Consider the following 19,665-nt stretch of genomic DNA (forward strand, 5'->3'; position numbering starts at 1 on the left):
ATGTGTTTTCCGATGGTCTTAGGCGACCCCTGTGAAAGGGTCGTTCGACCCCCAAAGGGGTTGCGACCCACAGGTTGAGAACCGCTGCTCTAAGATCAAACACTTTTCTTCCATAGTAATTCCTTAGAAACACTAAAAAACTATAGGGGCAAGCCTAATTAAATATTTAAAGACACAGTTGTGGGAAGAGCTAAGTTTGTGGCTCCATAGAAAGTATGTTGGAACTTTGGGCAGGATAAGAGTCTCTGACTTATCTTTTCGTGGGAACTGCCAGAAGCCCTGTGACTTTATTAAGAAATTCACAATGTCTGATGGGCCGAGTATCTCTATGTCTGTCAGATACCTGAGAAACACATACTCTGAGCCTTGGGTAGGGGCGGGTAGTAAGACATATTGGAGGACTTGTTTAACCCCCAGGATGATGCCCCTCCCAGTTCAGTACTCATTTCTAACACAGACTCTCCTGGTAGGTAAATGCATCCCCCACTGCAGATAGGGGGCGATGAGGAATAGATTGAAACACCGATTGGTAATAAGATGTCTTCTCTGAGAATGAATCTTTTTATTTTTATTGATTTTTTACAGAGAGGAAGGGAGAGGGATAGAGAGTTAGAAACATCGATGAGTGAGAAACATCGATCAGCTGCCTCCTGCACACCCCCTACTGGGGATGTGCCCACAACCAAGGTACATGCCCTTGACTGGAATCGAACCTAGGACCCTTCAGTCCGCAGGCCGATGCTCTATCCACTGAGCCAAACCGGTTAGGGTGAGAATGAATCTTTGAAATGATACTGGAAAATAATGTGGAGATGGAATTCATCTTATAAAAATTCACTTAGAGGCACAGTACCATGAGTGAGACAAAGCTATATGATAAGAAATTAGGTAATACTGTTGTGAAATCCTATAGGCATAAAGTTATAACTTAGGATCATCACACTTATTTTAAAATCCATAGTTTCACCCTATTTTACTCCTTTTGCTATTACCCGGGTCTGGGAGGGATGAGGACCTCACGTACACTTATCTCCGTCCACTCCCTAACCATGTTGATAGAGGTTGGACCACCAATCCTTAGGACATCTGTAGCATTTTCATTTAACAGTGACAAATTCTTCCCCTCTCTGCACCTATCAAGAGGTGATGTCTATTTCTCCATCTGGGTTGGCCTGTGACTTGCATAGCCAAGGAGACATTAGCACGCATGATACACACACAGGCTTAAAACTCACTTGTGCACTGGGCTTGCCCCTTGCTGCATTTGTCACCCCGAGAACACCGTGTGAACAGGCCCACGCTAGCCTGCCGCAGGGTAAGAGGCCACGTGGAGAACTGAGGCCTCTGGCGAATAGCCAACCAGTCGTCAGACCTGAGAATGAGGCCATCTGGAACCTGCCAGCCTGCCAGCCGACCTTGTAACGGACAGCAGACATGTGAGCAAGCCCAAAGCTGGCAGAAGAACTGCCTAGCCCAAATTCCCGACCCACAAAATTGTGAGCTAAACAAAAGCTTATTGTTTTAAGCCATAAGTTTTAGAATGACTTGTAATGCAGTAAAAGCTAACAGACACATTAAATGAGATTTTATTTGGTGCTACTAAGTGACATATAAAGTTGGAGAAAAGGTTCTCTCTGGGCCTGATTCTATCATGGGCTCTTTCTGGTATTTAACTTCCCTCCTCTGTACTGTATTTTTTCTTCTTCAAAGACAGTAATACGTTCATGAAGTTCAGTAGTAATTCTAATTTGCATATATGTACATTACACTTTTCATATCTTCTTTTCCTCTTTCCTCTTCAACAGTTTCACCAGAACCCATTATGAAGATCAGATTCTGATATACATTCTTTTCAAATGAGAGAATACTATATGTGCTCAAGAAACTCCAAAAGGTCACATGTATGAGCATCACAGTTACTGTTTCACAATGAATGGAGTTATATAATTGCTATAAGAATCAGAATGGCTCTCTTCTAAGAATTACTTTTTCTCACTGAGAGCTCCTTGTCTGTTTGTTCAGTAGTAGTACCTGGTAGAAAGTTTCCAAACTTACCTGAGACTTGAAGTAAGTTTCTTGTGGGGTGGCAAGAACATCTGCAGACGCGATGTCCAAGTGCATGAGTGTCTGCCGGAAAGAAGGTCGGTTGCGAGGTTTACTTTGCCTAAATGTAGAAAAAGGCAGCTTGTGCATTTCAGAAGGTATGTCCAGGAGGATAAAGATTTTATTCTACTCTAATAAAAATGAAAGCCATTTTGACTCTATGCATGGCTGTATCTCAGTGTTGATGAAATGAACATCAGTGACCTGTTTGATAATAATCCCTTAGGACTGGTAAAGTAATAATAGCTATTATTTACTAAGGCCTACTATTTCAACATGTACTAAATTCTTTACTTATCAATAGTTCCAAGGCTCCTGGTTTTTATCCTACCAGGTGATTCACTCCCAATACACATTAGAGACTTCCCTGCAGTTCTGAAGATGTTTTAAGTATGGTTTTGAGGAGGAAGGTAAAATAGGATATTGGGAGAAATATATTCCTTACCATGTCTGTTTCATAAGGATTTTGAATCCATCAGGGCAAGTGGAAGGAACTGGAAGATGTAGGCTATTGCTTCCAACACCCCAGATAATGGCCGAAGAGTCTACATCTTTATAAGGGATCTCTCCTGTCAGCAATTCCCAAAGCACCACACCAAAGGACCTGCAGTAGTACCAAGAACATGCACAGAAGACGTTTCAGAAAGGCTGGCTTGTATTTTAGTTCTTTATTCATTTTTTAAAAATATATATTTTTATTGATTTCAGAGAGGAAGGGAGAGGGAGAGAGAGATAGAAACATCAATGATGAGAGAGAATCATTGATTGGCTGCCTCCTGCACACCCTCCACTGGGGATCGAGCCCGCAACCCCGGGCATGTACCCTTGACTGGAATCGAACCTGGGACCCTTTGGTCTGCAGGCTGACGCTCCATCCACTGAGCCAAACCAGCCAGGGCTCTTTATTCATTTTTAATTGAATGTGTACCCAGTTTTAAAATTCTAATACTGCTACAAGAAAAATGGAAACAGCCAGGAAAACTCTAAGAAAGAAAGTCACTGAGAGGTAACCAGCACTACCGATATTAAGACGTTTTATAAGGCTTCAGTGATTAACTCTGGTGCATGAACAGACAGCTACACTAGTGAAATGGAACAGAAATCTAGAAATAGACCAACTACATAGAGGGATTGCATATATGATAAAAGTGACATCTCCAACCAGTGGGGGAAATTGATTATTCAATAGATGCTGTTTGGACAACTAGGGAGAAAATGAAATTTATATGTTATCTTACATAAAGATGAATTCCTAATGAATCAAAGATTTAGTTATAATAATGAAACTAAATTTCCTGAAAAAATACATGGGAATTAAAAAAAAACTTAGAGTGGTGAAGGATTTTCTGATTATGAAATCCAGAAGCCATAAAAGGAGAGAATGATAAGCTAAACTGCATTAAAAAAAAATCTGGCATGGAAAAAAACTCTTAAGCAAAATAACAAAATGTGAAAAGTAGTTATAATTCCTATACACAAAGGCTAATCTTTTTAATATATAAAATATTCATAAATTGATAAGAATAAAGATCAGAAAGCTTAGCAAAGAATAAAAATAGTTCACAAATAAGAAATTACAAATGGTTTGTAAACATGAAAAAATGCACAACCTTACTTATAAGAAGAAGAATACAAATTAAAATTGCTCCAAATATACTTTTTTTAAAAACCTACATGGTTGGCAAACATCCAAAAGTTTAACTTTGTTGGTGAGGCTGAGAAAACACTCTTTCACATTTCTGTTGGGAACATAAATTGGCATAATTCCTAAGGAGGACACATTCATAATAATTACCCAAATTACCAGTCACTCTACATTTCTTCTTTTTCTTATTCTGATGTTACATGCAATTTTAATATATGCTATTATTTTAGCCTAAAAGTTATTAGTAGTCCGTTTTACGAATGGAAAAAAGCAACTACAGGGAAATACACTGTTAATAGCAAAGATTTGGAGGAAAAAGTGATAAAGATTCTAAAAAGGTCACCACCAACAAAAAAGCATAGCCCATAGAGGTGTTTATAAAAGGGTAAATAGCACTATACAACTCAAATATGTCTAACTATTCACATCAGTAGGTCACAGATATACATGATGGTCTGAGTCACCAAAACAGGTAAACTTTGTTCAAAGTATTTTATTTAAGAAGGTGAGAATTATGTAATGTAAAGTCCAGGAAGACTTTTGTACTAAATGGTTATTTAAAGTAAACGTTCAATTTTCCAGAAAGTTTAGCATATTCTTTGAAGGTCCTTAAAACTGATGCTTTACTGAATCATCTTAATTCTATCCCAACCCTCCTTACCATCGTATTGGGTAATATGGGACTGCAACCAACCATAAGAGAGTAACACTGAAGACTACTCGAGGAAAGTAGAAGTGTGGATGGAGGAACATGCTGACAGGGTGGAAGTGGGAAAAGGTTTTCCAGTTGGTACAGACGGTGCTGCTCACCATATATCGACTTTTTCAGAGACAGGCTCATTTCGTATCACTTCTGGTGCCATCCACGCGACTGTGCCAGCAAAGGACATCTTGGTACTTTTATCGCTGAGTTCCTTAGAGGTACCAAAATCTGAAATTTTTACTGCATCTGTGTGAGTCACTAAAACACTTTGAAAAGAAATAAGAGAACATCCATTAGTACTAATTAAAAACATGACTCAAATTGGCAACTGAAGACTTCGCTGCCCCCTACCTTGCAGAATTCAGCTTACCAGTTTCAATATTACTAGGACATTAGTGATACACTAGAAACAGCACCATTCATACTTGTGAGGCAGCATAGCATAGAGAGCTTTAAATATATATATATATATATATATATTTAAAGCTCTCTATGCTATGCTGCCTCACAAGTATGAATGGTGCTGTTTCTAGTGTATCTTACACACCCCACCTGGGGACCGAACCTACAACCCGGGCCTGTGCCCTGACTGAAATCGAACCGGTGACCTTCTGGTGCAAGGGATCATGCTCAACCAACTGAGCCACACTGGCCAGGGCCATAGTGGGCTTTTACATCTGGTTTTATCCTGCCTTCACCATTGTGTGAGCTTTGCCAATTTATGTAATTCTTCTACGCCATTTTTCTCATCTATGAGATGGAGACAATTCAGTTCACAATATCTTATCCACAATTTAAAAATGCAAAAAGATCTAAAAACAGTGTATAAATATTTTTTCATATGCATAAAGCAAATACACTTTATTTATCCCACTTTGTGTGCCTACCATAGGTTTCGCTACAGATATATGAATGTGGCTGATTATAGGGTGCTGCCCCAGTCTTTGCTGGGGATGTAAGGTAATGAATGCACTGTTCCTGAAATCATCTGACTCCCAGAGTTTTGGATAAGGAATACGGGCCTGTAATAATGCCTCATAGAAATTTTGTTTGAATTAAATGAGATAAGTAAAGCACACATGCTCAATAAATATTGGTTTCCACCCTGCCGGTCTCAGACAACCCACTAAGAAAACACTTCTTTCAAAACACTGTTGAAATGATGGCCAATTAAAATCATGCCTGGGACCATGATACTAGGAAGTTGTATCCTGGGATTCCACTAACAATGAGGAAAAGCAGGAATAAATCTAAGCTTAAGTAGATTCACACAACTCATGTTTTAGTTTTCATAATAGTTATCTGAAATGTGACCTGGGCAAACTGCTTTTGCCAGCTTTAAAGATGAATATAACCTGGGACTAATACAACATAGTAACATCCTCACGCACTAGACGGAGTTCACTTGAAACAGCCTGTTTAGAACTTAAGAATGTCAATGAGTTAGGGTTTCAGAGGCTTAATGATCTAGAGACCTATTTTTAACAATAAAAAGGCTTAATACTCCAACAGTATCAGAATCAAGGAGGTGAGAAAATAGGAAACTTCTCAGTCTATCTCCTCCCTTCTCTGCTTGAACCAGGGACTTCACATTTGCCCCGTCCCTGCCAATGTGAAATAGCTATTTACCAAATAGCTCAGTGCTTACAATTGCTTTAGAATACCTTCATCCACATCCATGCCCTGGTTTTTCACCTGCTATGTAAAAGTCACATAATTTAGGAATTTTGATTTAATGGTGCTAGTGTTGGTGGAAATGCATAAAGATGAAAGTATCATGGGCTATTTGCGATAATTGGAGAATTGATGGTATCATAAACCATGAGAGTCAGAAAAGGCGATAAACCCCTAGGGGAAAAAACACCAGAAACTTCCCTTTCTGCCTCTTATGTGTTGCTCATTATAGGACACTAGAGGTCTGGTGCATGAAATTCTTGCACAGGTAGGGTCCCTAGGCCTGGCTGGCAATGAGGGCGGATCTGTGGGGTGACCAGCTAAGTAACTGCCCCGCCAGTTGGGGCCTGCGAGCTGGGGGCAGTTCCTGCATTGAGCGTCTGCCCCCTGGTGGTCAGTGCATGTCATAGCGACTGGTTGTTGGTCGATTTGCATATTAAGGTTTTATATAGATAGATGACGAGAGGGAATGGACATGGGAGGGGACAAGAGAAGATATAATTTTGAAACTTTTGTGAAATCTCTGAGACAAAGGTCATACAGCCTAAAGACTTAATGTGGGTAACAAAATCTCTCTTTACAGCAAGCCAGACTGATCTTTGTTTTTTCAAAATTGTCTTGGAACCCAAAGAGGCCAAGGCTGCAGGGGTTCAGGGTAGTACTGATAACAGAGGGAATGCTTACTGGGTAACCAACTTACTCTAATCTTTAAGTGACAGCAGTTAAAGAGAGCAGTGTGTGATTGTTATGTATTCTACATATTCCTGACTTCCTTTTCTACAATTAATTCTCAAGGAGAACAAGGTGATTCAAAAGGAGACCATTCAAAGAGGCCTTTGGCAAGTATTTTATGTTTATGTAATGGGTGACAAAAGCATCCATATAGACAGAAGAAATGAACACTATATAATAAAGTTATTTGCAAGTAAATTAAGAAGAAGGTTGTTCAGTGAGCTAACAATGGTAATAAACATTATTGAGAACTGTGGTGATAAATGTGGCCGGTCTTTGAAGTTTATAATCAAGACTGATTTATATCTTCCATGGAGAAGAGGCAGGATTCCTTGTGAATCCCTCACCTTCACACGATGACTTAGGAAGCAGTGGTCTTTGGTCGAAAAGTTCTGGGTTCAAGTCCTAGCTCCATGACTTCGGGCTCTGAGCCCTAGTTTCTCTTATATAAAATAAAAATAATGATACTTGTCACATCTATCCCACACAGTTTTTGCCAAGATCAAAGCAGATGTGATCATGGATATAAAAATATGTTGTAAACCATAAAAGCACATGCAAAAAAGATTAATCCTTTTCTGCTTCTCCAAACCAAAATGTGATGAGAAGTGATAAAAATGTTTAAAAATAGGAGCAACACTGAAATATACCATTTTATCAATTCTTTTATGCAATTTGAGGAACTGATAAACACTCCTCTTAAAGTGGTTATTAGTAGCCAAGGAATCGTTTTGAAAACAGAGGTTACTAGAAACAGCTTTGCTTCTCTTAAATAATCAGTTTGTATTTTTCTTATGGACACTGTGAACCTTATAACTATTTCTTTCTTTCTTTGCTTAGACTTTAGGAAACTCAGCACCAAATATGGAGTCCACCTCTACACCACAGCGGTAGAGAATCCTATGGTATACATTTTGTGAACAAGCTTTAGTTCTAACATTTTTATTTACTCTTTGCCTCTGTTTCTTATTCATTCACTTTCACCTGACTATATTAAGTGCATTTCTGAAACTCACTTTTAAAAAGTGTTTTTCTGGAAACACACAGGAAAACAGCAAGTCAAGCCTCCAAGTGAGGAAGTTTGGCATTAATTATTCAAAATGATGAATTATTCAGATAATGAATTGTTTCATAATTATACAATTATAATGCAACAAAAAGGGAAAACTAGTGTCAGGTGCCTGAACATATCTGCCATCTACATAGGTCAGTAGGTCAATAATAATCCAAAAGATACACAAATAGCATTGCCCACTGTGCTGACGTAAGCTGAACCAAAAGTGTCAAGTCTGAAAACTTCAACTAAGGTTGATGGAATTCCTTATTTCAAAGCAATAAAACAAAATGGCTGAAAAATTAGCTCCAGTACTCACTTAGGTGATTTGAGATCACGATGAATAATTTTGTGAAGGTGCAAATAATTCATTCCACTTGCGATTCCTGTGGACCAGTCTACTAGCAATCGAGGCGTGATCTTCCTGCCCGCTCGCAAAACCTCGTAGAGTTGTCCATGGGCACAGTATTCCATGATGATACAATAACATGGGGCCTGAGTACAAACACCCCTTTCAAGAAAACACAAGCATGGATATAATACACACATAGAAACAAACATACATGCATACTTATTTATATCTTAGGAGCATTTCATAAATTTAATCACTAAGGCCAATTCTCTATCCAAATTATTTTTTACATGCATATAGATAATCATTCCTGATTCTTAAATTAGCATTAAAATCCTTTAGTCTACAGATTTTCTCTACTATGCATAGCGACAATTTTAGTTTTGTTTTGTTCACTCTGGGTATCTACATGCTATGCTATATCTGGTGCTTTTTCTGTGGGGACATTCCATTCTGGGTCAAAGAGCACCCTTTCCTGAGGCTTTGTGTGGGCTAGATATTGTATTGTTCTGATTAAGAATAATTTAAATAGCTTCCTTTTAGAATTACATAGAGGGTTTTATACATAGTGTGCAGAAATATAATTCGAATAAAATATTGCTATTTTTGCTATTATTTTGTTGAATTTTAAGTTACTCAAATCTAAGACTAGCTAGATTGAGGATCAGAAAAAAAGAATCAATTTTCTTTTAAAAAATATGTTTTTATTGATTTCAGAGAGACTAAGGGAGAGGGAGAAAGGATAGAAACATCGATGAGAGAGAATCATTGGTTGGCTGCCTCCTGCACACCCCCTACTGGGGATCAAGCCAGAAACCTGGGCATGTACCCTGCCTGGGAATTGAACTGTGATCTCCTGGTTCATGGGTCGACACTCAACCACTGAGCAACACAGCTGGGCTCAATTTTCTATTTTATATGTCTCTAGTGATGTGTATACCTGAAACTAATATAATATTGTATGTCAACGGTAATTAAAATATAAAGAATGATTTAAATAAATTTAAAAAGAAGTTAAAAAAAACTTTTAAAAATTTCAATATTAGTCTTTGAAAAACATTTCTGTTTAGAATAAAAATAGCACTACACAATGTGTTATATATCCATGCAGCCTGTATTTCCATCAATTCTTACATCTCTTATGAAGCCTTTCCTGATCATTCCAGCCCAAAGATCTTTCTCTTCTCTCAATTCCAATGCTACATAGCAGCCATTAGTTTTCAGATACGATCTGATATAGATTACAGGCTCACTGAAGGAAAAGGTTTTCAAGTTCTCATCTGTCTACCACAAGGCCTAGACATTCACAGCAAGGTCTTGAGAGATAGTTCTTCACTTTACCTTAACTTTCTTTGATGATCAAACCTTCACACAAACACATGCAGAGGCCTGGGGTAGGAGGAAGGGCACTAACATGAAAGAACATCTTCTATTTGTCAGGTGTGTTTACATGTTTATTTAATTGTTTTATTTAGTCTGCTCCAAACCACTGTAAGGTAGATATTACCTTTTCCATTTTTTATAGGTAATGTTCAGAGAGGGACAGTGACTTGTCTTAGATCAGACAACTAACGAGTGACAGTGGGATTCAAATCTGCCTGTTTAACTTCAATGCCATGCTCTTTCCACTCGTACACCACACTGCCTCTGTTATCCTCCTTAACTGCAGGATGGACAAGAATATTGGGGATTCTTATATTAATATTGTTAACTTATAGAAGTGGGAATAATCAGATTAATTCTAATTCACAGTTTGGTTCTGAGGATGAGAAAAGAGGAAAAAAAAATCACCGCCTGCAATTCTCTGTGTTCCATCCTTAAGAATTATGTATGTATGTATGCCTTCCTTTAAAACTTTCCAGAGTAGTTATTGAGAGCAGTCTACCTACAAGGCACCCAGCTAAAATCCTTAGCCAGCTCTCAATTCATGTCCTATTTCTTAGGCTGCTATAAGTGATGAAGGACACTAGAGGCCATGATGGGTCCGACTGGCATGGCTCAGTGATTGAGTGTCAACCTATGAACCAGGAGGTCACAGTCAATTCCAGGTCAGGGCACATGCCTGGATTAAGGGCTTGATTCCCATTGTGGGGTGTGCAAGAAGCAGCCAATCAATGCTTTTATCTCATCATTGATGTTTCTATCTCGCTCCCTCTTCCTTCCTCTCTGAAATCAATAAAAATATATAGTAAAAATAGAGGCCATGATGGCTTGTAATCATGTGAAAGTCTTACAACAATAACAGGTTATAAAGAAATTAAAGAAGTAGTCTTCATTTTCCCTGCTTTGCTGTGCCTGTCAAATGCCACAAAGCTATTTCTATTACTCCCCAGCATTTTCTAAGCTACCCAAAATTTTCATCTTGATTTTCAGTGGAAACATTTTTTTCAAGTTTTTGTTACTTGACTTGTAGGAAACCTCAGTGGAGCAGGAATGTACGGCACCTACAAACAGACTTTAATTTTCATCACAGAGAAATAATAAGTAAGGCAGGAATAATGTAATATGCTTGAGGATATCAAAATACATATTTGTTTGAAGCTATTCAGTATCCTGTTCAACTATGTTTTAACTTGTCACAAATGTAGACAGAAAGGGCCTAACGGTGATATGTATGCGTTTTTCATCTTTCCCGACTGACGAATGAGAAGCAATCATTCCATCAGCCCTATACTATGACAAGGCCCTTACTAGCTATAAATAACAGCTCTATAATCACTTCTAATTGCTACCTTTTCTTCCCCATTGGCACTCAATTCCATTAGGAACAGTCAGACTGGGTTTTCTTAAAAGACCGCTTTAAGAAATTGGAAGGAAAAACAATACAGTATTCTTTCCTTGCTCTTTCCCTTCTGTACATGGTTCTTATTTCAAAAGAAGCTGTAAGCACAGAAATCAGTATCCAGAGAGACGTACTAAAATCTAATATTGCCTTCATGTCTTCCAGATGGTCCTGAATGATTCATTGGCCAAGCAACACATGGCACAGATAGCTGCAAACATAACACTGCACAATGCCTCAAGAGCATGGTGTAATGGGCCAGGGACACAGTCTCACTATTGTTTCCATGTAGAGGTAAAGACTATTCAGGCATCTTCAGCCTAAAGAGTTGGGGACCAGCATGGCAATATTTGTCCAAAATGCTGAAAAGTGCATATGCAGGTGGGCGGGTCAGAGAGTGAGGTGGGAGGAAAGACTGAGAAGAAAAAGGAATAAAGCTTCTCATACCCATCCTCTTAGGACACACATGCTACGTGGAAAGCCCTCTTACCTGGAAGATACAGCCTATTTCATTTCAGGAGGCCAAAAGGCTTGCTGATCTCTGTCTCAAACCTAAGCTTCAAGGTTTAGTTAAATGGAAGCTCTACCTTCCATTTATTTATTTATTTTTTTTAAAATTTTATTTTATTGTTTAAAGTATTACAAATAGTAGTACATATGTCTCCTTTTTTTCCCCCGTTGATCTTCCCCTGGCCTCCCCTTCTACCTTCCATTTAGAATGATGTAGCATAGTGGGAGTGAAGATCCTCTCAGTGAAGTAAAATGAAAGAAAGAAGTGAGTTTCTGGTAGCCTGCTTAAAAATAATTCTCTTGCCCTGGCCAGTGTTCTCAGTGGTTAGAGCATCGGTCTGCAGACCGAAGGGTTGAGGGTTCATTTCCCAGTGAGGGGCATGAACCTCAATTGCAGGTTCTATCCCCGGCCCTGGGCTCGTGCAGAGGCAACCAGTCAATGTGTCTCTCTCACATTGATGTTTCTCTCTGTCTCTCTCTCTCTCTCTCTCTCTCTCTCTCTTTCTCTTAATGTTTCTCTCTCTCTCTCTCTCTCTCTCTCTCTCTCTCTCTCTCTCTCTGCATCCTTCCCTCCCTTCTCGCCCCTTCCATTCTCTCTCTGAAGATCAATGAAAAAAATATCCTCGGGTGAGGATTAAAAAAATAAAATCCTCTTATTGTCTTTTGAAATGATCATCTTTGGGAAGATTAGAATTGGTTTCTAGAACATTTTGTTTTAGTCTCACATGCAACTAGGAGAGAGAAGGGGGAGAGAGAAACATCGATGTGGGAGAGACAAGACACATGGATTGGTTGCCACCTGCATGTGCCCCAACCCACACTTGTCCTGACTGGGCTGGGGATTGAACCCCAACCCAGGTACATGCCCTTGACTGGGAATCGAACCTGTGACCCTTTGGTGTGCAGGCCAATGCTCTAACCACTGAGCAATGTTGGCCAGGGCAATGCTTCTCTTCTTTTTACACCCATTTCTGTTTCCATAAGGGGTCTTGAATCAAAACAGCCTTAATACTAGTTTAAACTCATTGTATAAAACCTATACCTAAGATTTCTATTTCTTACTTTGGGGATGTGGGTCCAACAAAAAATTACCACATCACATGTTTAGCTTTATAATGAGAATTTTGTCAAGAGAGGCTCCTTCTTGGAGGCTGGGAGGAGTTCCTTCTAGTTTAGGGAAGGGGGATTTGTAAGTTATTCCACTTTTAACTGTAGTCTCATTGGTCGTATAATTTTCATATATACATATAAAGAATTCTACTTTCTATACTTTCAGCTCACCTAAAAGCTACCTTTCCTATTCTTCACCTTGCCTACTCTAAAGCCACTCACCATTCATTTGTTCAAACCTAAGGCAAACTTTGAAGGCTGGTAAGAGATGGAACTCAAGGCAGAAGAAATTGCACATATTTAGAACTCAGCACTGCTAAAGTTGGTGATTTCCACAAATTTGCCTTTGGGTCTCCCCCTTTTGCTAGGGATCTCTGCCAATATTCTGAAAATAATGGTCTAAACTATAAAGATCTGGAAAACAACTACTTTGTCAAATGAAAATAGTACATACTTGCTATCACCAATAACTCTGTATCATTACATTTAGAAAGCTGAGTATTTGGCATTCCTTAAAAAGCCACCTAGCAAGCAATGAGGCGGGGAGAAATACTCTGAAGGTATCTGTTATTACAAGTTAATATTTAATAAGAGATGCTAATAGAAACTAATAAAAAGCATATCTATTACACAGGGACTAATTGTTCTCTGGTTACTTAGATGTTAGCTTTGTTTTCTTAACTGAATTTTAGGATGTCCAGGTTATCTGTCATCCTATCGATAAATGAGGTTGATGAGCAGATCTGACTGCTTGGCAAGAATCCACTTTCTCTCTCTCTGCCCCATCTGCATCCCGTCCAAGGAGGGCATCCTCTGGCAAAAAGAACTTCTATATTATAAACTCCTTAAAGACATGACTCTAATTTAATAGTTATTTGATATCCTACCAAAGCACCTAGCACAGTGCTCAGTCTATAGCAGTGATGGCAAACCTATGACATGCGTGTCAGAGGTGACACGTGAACTCATATTTTTGGTTGATTTTTCTTTGTTAAATGGCATTTAAATATATAAAATAAATATCAAAAATATAAGTCTTTGTTTTACTATGGTTGCAAATATCAAAAATTTTTTATATGTGACACGGCACCAGAGTTAAGTTAGGGTTTTTCAAAATGCTGACACGCTGAGCTCAAAAGGTTCTCCATCACTGGTCTATAGCATGGTCTTAACATGTCTTTCAAAGCAGGAATTTATATGTATATATTGGGGGAAAGAAAATTTATTTCTTAAAAAAAAAGAAAAAGCCTTGACCTACTTGAAAGCGATGATGTTAGGATGCTTCAACTTCCTCAAATGCTTGATATCCGTCTCATTCTGTTCTCTCACTTTCTTGATGGCCACCTCCTCTGCTCGGAACTTGCCCAGAAAAACAGCTCCTTGGGCTCCGCTACCCAGCCACTGCAGCTCTGAGATCTCCTCAAATGGCACTTCCCAAGTATCTAGGCACACAAACGAGGAACAAGCTTAAAAAGATCTTGGAATTTGCTTAGGGACTATTCTACAAGGCCACTCCAAAGGTATCAACTTTACCATGCCCCAAAATGACTCTACACTTTGTCTCCCACCTGGTAACTCACCAAAAGTTAGAACCTTTCTATGTGCCTTGAGACTATAGATTAGATATTCCCATGAGTTAGTCTGTATCAATTTTTAACCAGTGAAATCAAGCAGATCAGAGATCTCCAGTATACTCTCCTCCAAACAAAACATACAGGGTGTCCCAAAAAATGTATACACACACTTTGAATAATTATAAAGGCAGTGTTTATTAAAATACATTTCATTTTCAAAATTGAGCTATCAGCTGTTAAAGTGTGTATACAATTTTTGGGCACACCCTGCATACTGACACTGCCTTCTCTGCGCTTCAAGCTTGCATGTTCAGTCGATTCCCCTGTCTCTACACCACTATCCCTACCCCATCACCCATTATAAGTGTTGTTTTATTCCTCTTCGAATTTCTAGTCAGGTGCTCAATTAATCCTTGCTGAATGAATTTTCAATGAATCTCACCTAAGAATCTAATTATGCATAATACCTGTATTAGTATTTACCTTTTATTTAGTAGTTACTATATGCCAGACACTAGCATACTGTTTTACATGTCTCATGTGTTTAATCCTTACAACAATCCTACAAGTTCAGCCTTATTATGGTTATTTAAAGATGAGAAAACTCTTTAGGGGTAGGGATGGTAAGTGGCAGAACTGGGCCTAGAACTCTAGAATTGGCTAATTCCAGGGACAGTGCTTCTCTACTATACCATATTGCCTCTCATGCAGTAACTAAGAGTGTCATTAGTCATGATATCTCTCTGTATAAAAGCCTAAGCGACCAAACAACCAAATGACCAGTTGACCGGTCACTATGGTGTGCACTGACCACCAGGGGGCAGCCGTTCAATGCAGGAGCTGCCCCCTGGTGGTCAGTGCACTCCCACAGCAGGAGCGCCACTCAGCTGACCAATAGGCACCAGAGGCAGGGCCCACGGTTGGTTAGCGCTGCTGCAGCAGCGTGAGCCTCTCCCGATCAGAACTGACTGGGTGCGAGCCCACAGCAGGTGCAGCAGGGCTGGGATGAGCGGGAGCAGCAGGCAGGAGCAGCAGGTGGTGTTGGACTGCCAGTTTCTGCCAGATCCTTGCAGGCTATGCTGAGGGACCCCACCAGTGCACAAATCCGTGCACCGGGCCTCTAGTATTTCCTCATATAGATATTTATTCTTGTAGTTCTCATATTTTCATGTTTCTCTCTTTTTTAGAGTTTTATTTTTATTTTTGGTACCAAAAATTGTACCAGGGGTTATTTCTAAGTGGTGGTATTATTAGTGATTCATATGGTTCTTTATCCTTTTCTGCATTAAACATGTTTAACTGTAAGTGTATATTACTTTTATAATGAATTAAATGCTATTTGAGATAAAGCACTTCAAAAACCCTATCAATATGTGCTTTAATCTTGTGAAACTTAAAAGGAAGAATGTAATCCATTGATCCTTCTCCTCATCCCCCTTTTGCCAGTGCGTCATCACTGCACTGGTAAGAAATGAACATCAAAGAGCCAGGAGCCCTAGGAGTGAGGGGAGGATGATGACAACGTTAAAGGTTATGAGAAATTCTTGTTGGATCACTGATCACTAAAAGGCTGCTATTTAGAGAACACTGAACAAGGTAGTGTTGAGGTGGCTTTGAAGATATTCTGGTCTTGAAAGCAAATCAACTTACCATTTGCCATGTGAAGCAAGAGCAGAAAGAGTTCATCAGTATCCAGAAAGGAACTACATTTCCCTCGTCTCTAATTTTCTCCACTTTAGGAGAAAAGAAATTCTGTAGGCTCTTAATAAAATGTGGCTTCTCATCACAATGGTTAAAACATGACCTTCAAAATGTAACTACGTAGAGCAGAAAATATTACAGTGAGGGTGGTTTATATCATGGGTATCCGTCCCATTCTGCTGATATCAGCAGTATTAAAGGTTTCTATGCTATGGAAAGGGACTATATGCTCTATCAAAGCAAATCTCTAAAATACAAATAACTCACAAATAAGAAATCACCTAAGGAACAAATAATATCAAATGCGATTAGGGAGAAAGCAGTAAGTTATAGACTTGACTGCTTTCAATATCTTTATGGCTTCTAATGACTGGTAAGTATTAAGTGGCTCGAGCAGTCTCACTTTCGTCCCCATGGGCTTATTCGTGCAGCACACACAGGCGCAGATATTGATGCATACTCTAAGACAGTTTTACTATCAGGGTCAGTGAAGAACTAAACACAGTGTCATTGTGACCATCCTGAGGATGGAATAAGGTATGATTACAAGATATGGGGCAAGAGCATAATTGGATAATATTTCTCTGAATAACTTTATAAAAGCCCAAGTTACCCTAATTTTTAATACAATAGCTATTAAAATTGGACAATCTTTGGGTGTTTTTTTTTCCTATCTACTCAATCTTTATTTACTATTAAATACTAGAAACATTAGAAAATACCAGAAAAACCCCTATTTTATCTGATATCCCACCCCATACTCAGTTTTCATCTTCTCTTTTAGTCTTTGTTCACATGTATACAGCTATGTAAAAGTTGTATATATGTATAATTTTTTTTCATGTATTATGTATTCCCCATGTACTTATATAATTTTTATTTTAAGCTTTACTAGTTGTTTACTGTATCCTCATCTTTTTTTTTTTTTTTTGGTACTTAAATATTTCCATCTTTTTGTTTGCTAATTTAAATTTGAAATTAAAACACTTTTTTCTTTCTTCATATTTACTTCCTCAAACTCAATTCTTAGATTAAAGAGCACAGTTTCTTGGCTCTTGGTATACATTCCAAATTGCTACCCAAAAGGATTTAGCTCATTTTTGCTGACAGCAGCAATGTATGTTCCTTTTATAACAACTTTGCCAGCCACGAATATTGCCAATTATTTTTTGGTGCTAACTTAATTAGGTATAAAATACTATTTTATGTTTGTACTACTTTAATTGTCAGCAATGTGGAATATTTCATTTACATTTGCTTACTATGCACATCTATTTTGTAGGAATTATCAAATTTATCCTTTGTCTATTTATCTAGTAGGGTCTTGTAGTTCTCATAAATTTGAAAGAACTTCCTCTCTATTTCTTTGAAAACATGAAGAGAATATATGTATATATTTTTTTACAAAAGCCTTTTCCTTTTAATTTTATTATTTTTTGAACAACATATTTTTGTGGTTGCCTGAAATTTTCCTTGTAATGTCTTCTACTGGCTATTCTATCCTCTAAGAGTTGATCTATAGTTGATTTTTAAAAACTTTAACCTTTACATCCATCTGGAGTTTATTTAGGTGTATGATGGGAGGACTGGTTTAAATTAAATTTTTTCCATATTGTTATTTAGGAATTCTAAAACAATATCTTAAGTAACTCTTTCTTTTTATATCATTTTATAATGCTTACATTGTAATTTATTATATTTTAAAGAAATAATGCCTATTATTAATTATTTTTTCTTTTCTTTTAAAAAAAATCCTCACACAAGGATGTTTTTATTGATTTTAGAGACAGAGGAGGGGGGGGGAGAGAGAAGGATGGAGAGAGAGAGAGGGAGAGAGAGAGAGAGAGAGAGAGAGAGAAACATCGATGTGAGAAACATCTATCAGTTGCCTCCCATATGTGCCCCAAGTGAAGATCAAACTCACAACTAGGTATGTGTCCTGACCAGGAATTGAATGGTGCAACTGTTTTGGTGTATGGGATGACACTCAGCCAACTGAGCCACCCGGCCAGGGTGTATTATTAAGTATTTTTATAAAATGAGAAATAAATAAATTGGCACTCAAATACCAAAAGTTGAGGATATTATAATAAGGACTAAAGTATTCCTTTACCTACAATAGCTCATGCCTATGTTATTCAGCCAAGTGTCAATTAATACAGAAAAATAAAGGAGATAGCATTGGTATTCAAGAACACAGAGTGCAAAATAAAATAGTATTTCAACTACCTTTGCATCCATCTTTTTACTAGAACTGATTACCAAAAGTAAAATGATGGATGTGATTTAGTCTTCTTGTCCTGTCCCAAAGTCCCTGTCAATATCTAGTAAGGAGGCAAGGGACAGAAGAATGGCAGGAAAAAAACAAACAGCAATAAGAATGTGAAAAATTGGGGGCCTAGATCATTGATGAACGAGATCGCTATCCTCATAATAATGGAAATTGGTTGTGCTCCCTCCAGGGTTAGCCCCAGACTTTCTGCTGCTTTTACATCTGTCCCTGGTACTCTTCCCAGCTTTCCTCTTCTCTCTGATTCATCACTATGACTACTATCTTAGTTCCAATATCCACCAGGATTCTTAAGACTGAGAAAAAGCCACATGCTCACCCACTTTAATGCATAAATTCTCCTTTGTTTACTCAGACATGCCTATGACAATACTTGCTTTGAGACTGGGAATTATTTGGAAATAAAAGATTTCAATTACACATAGTGCTACCTTACTTGGACTTTACTACCAACAAACTAAACAGCAGATGAGGACATCATTAAAATTTTTTAAAAATCTAGTGAAATTTCCTCATAAGTACCAACCGCAGGGACACATCTGTTACACGAGCTGTCCCTTGGTTGACTGTAATCCAGGATTAAAGATAATCTCCCTGATCCCAGGCTGACAAGGAAGAAACGCTTAGTTTCTGGCCAGCAAATCTCTCACAGCCCACGGCAACACCAGCCCACAACAGGATATCTTATCATCTGCTGAAGAGTTAGGCAGCTGCTGTGTCCTTGTGAGCTTAAACTGACCAGGCCTGTTTCTTACTTATTCCTGCAATAATCCTTTCTGAAAGTCACATAATCAATTGGAAGACAAATTAAATACAAGTTTATAGAACAATAAAAAAATTTAAAGGCTCCTTTTCACAAACACAGAATGTGTCTTTTATACCTTTTATATGTCTAAACCTCACTGCTCCATTTGGGTCCTGAGACCTTCAACTTACCACCAAAATAATTATGAGACTGGACAAGTTAAGACCCTAAAAACCAAATAGAGTTTATAGCATAAGCAGATATTTGTAGGTTTTGTGTCTATTCAAAGAGGGAACTTTAAAAAAAATAATAACTTAAGGGTTGTTATCTCTAGATTGTGGGATGACAGGTCATTTTTATTTTCCTCTTTGTGCTTATCTTTATTACCAATTTAAAAAAAAAAAAAGACTGTTTAACATAGGAGTTCCCAGCTTTTGTGTGACAAGGAATGCTTTTTTAATTTCCTTGAAAACTTAAGATCATGGTGGGGGGTGGAATGTGCAGAGTATGGGAATATGTATGAAAAAGAGAGAGACACAGACAGACACAAAGACAAACAGACAAAATCCAGGTACCTACAAAGAATTTCTGCATGGAGCTCGAATGGAGGCTGACAAACCCTGAAAAGTACACCTGGAATTGACAGATCTACCAGTAGATTTCAATATATTTATGGGGAGGAAGTATAGA

At 38.2% G+C, this 19,665-nt stretch overlaps 1 protein-coding gene across 6 annotated transcripts in view; it reads right to left on the minus strand.

The window, feature by feature from the left end:
* MAP3K13 (mitogen-activated protein kinase kinase kinase 13) overlaps positions 1-19,665 on the minus strand; it is a 154,306-nt gene that overhangs the window by 23,174 nt on the left and 111,467 nt on the right. For 5 of the 6 annotated variants that reach the window (XM_005858438.2, XM_005858440.2, XM_005858441.2 and 2 more), the window contains 5 exons: positions 13,924-14,107; positions 8,231-8,422; positions 4,559-4,717; positions 2,549-2,707; positions 2,056-2,164 (listed from right to left, as the gene is read on the minus strand). In XM_005858438.2, coding sequence (XP_005858500.1) covers positions 2,056-2,164; positions 2,549-2,707; positions 4,559-4,717; positions 8,231-8,422; positions 13,924-14,107 — 803 coding nt within the window. Of the gene's footprint in view, positions 1-2,055; positions 2,165-2,548; positions 2,708-4,558; positions 4,718-8,230; positions 8,423-13,923; positions 14,108-15,889; positions 16,027-19,665 lie in introns of those variants that run through there. The other variant, XM_014530569.1, reaches the window with a different exon arrangement.

This window comes from Myotis brandtii, unplaced genomic scaffold (genome assembly GCF_000412655.1).
Source record: "Myotis brandtii unplaced genomic scaffold, ASM41265v1 scaffold118, whole genome shotgun sequence".
Classification (NCBI taxonomy): Eukaryota; Metazoa; Chordata; class Mammalia; order Chiroptera; family Vespertilionidae; genus Myotis; species Myotis brandtii.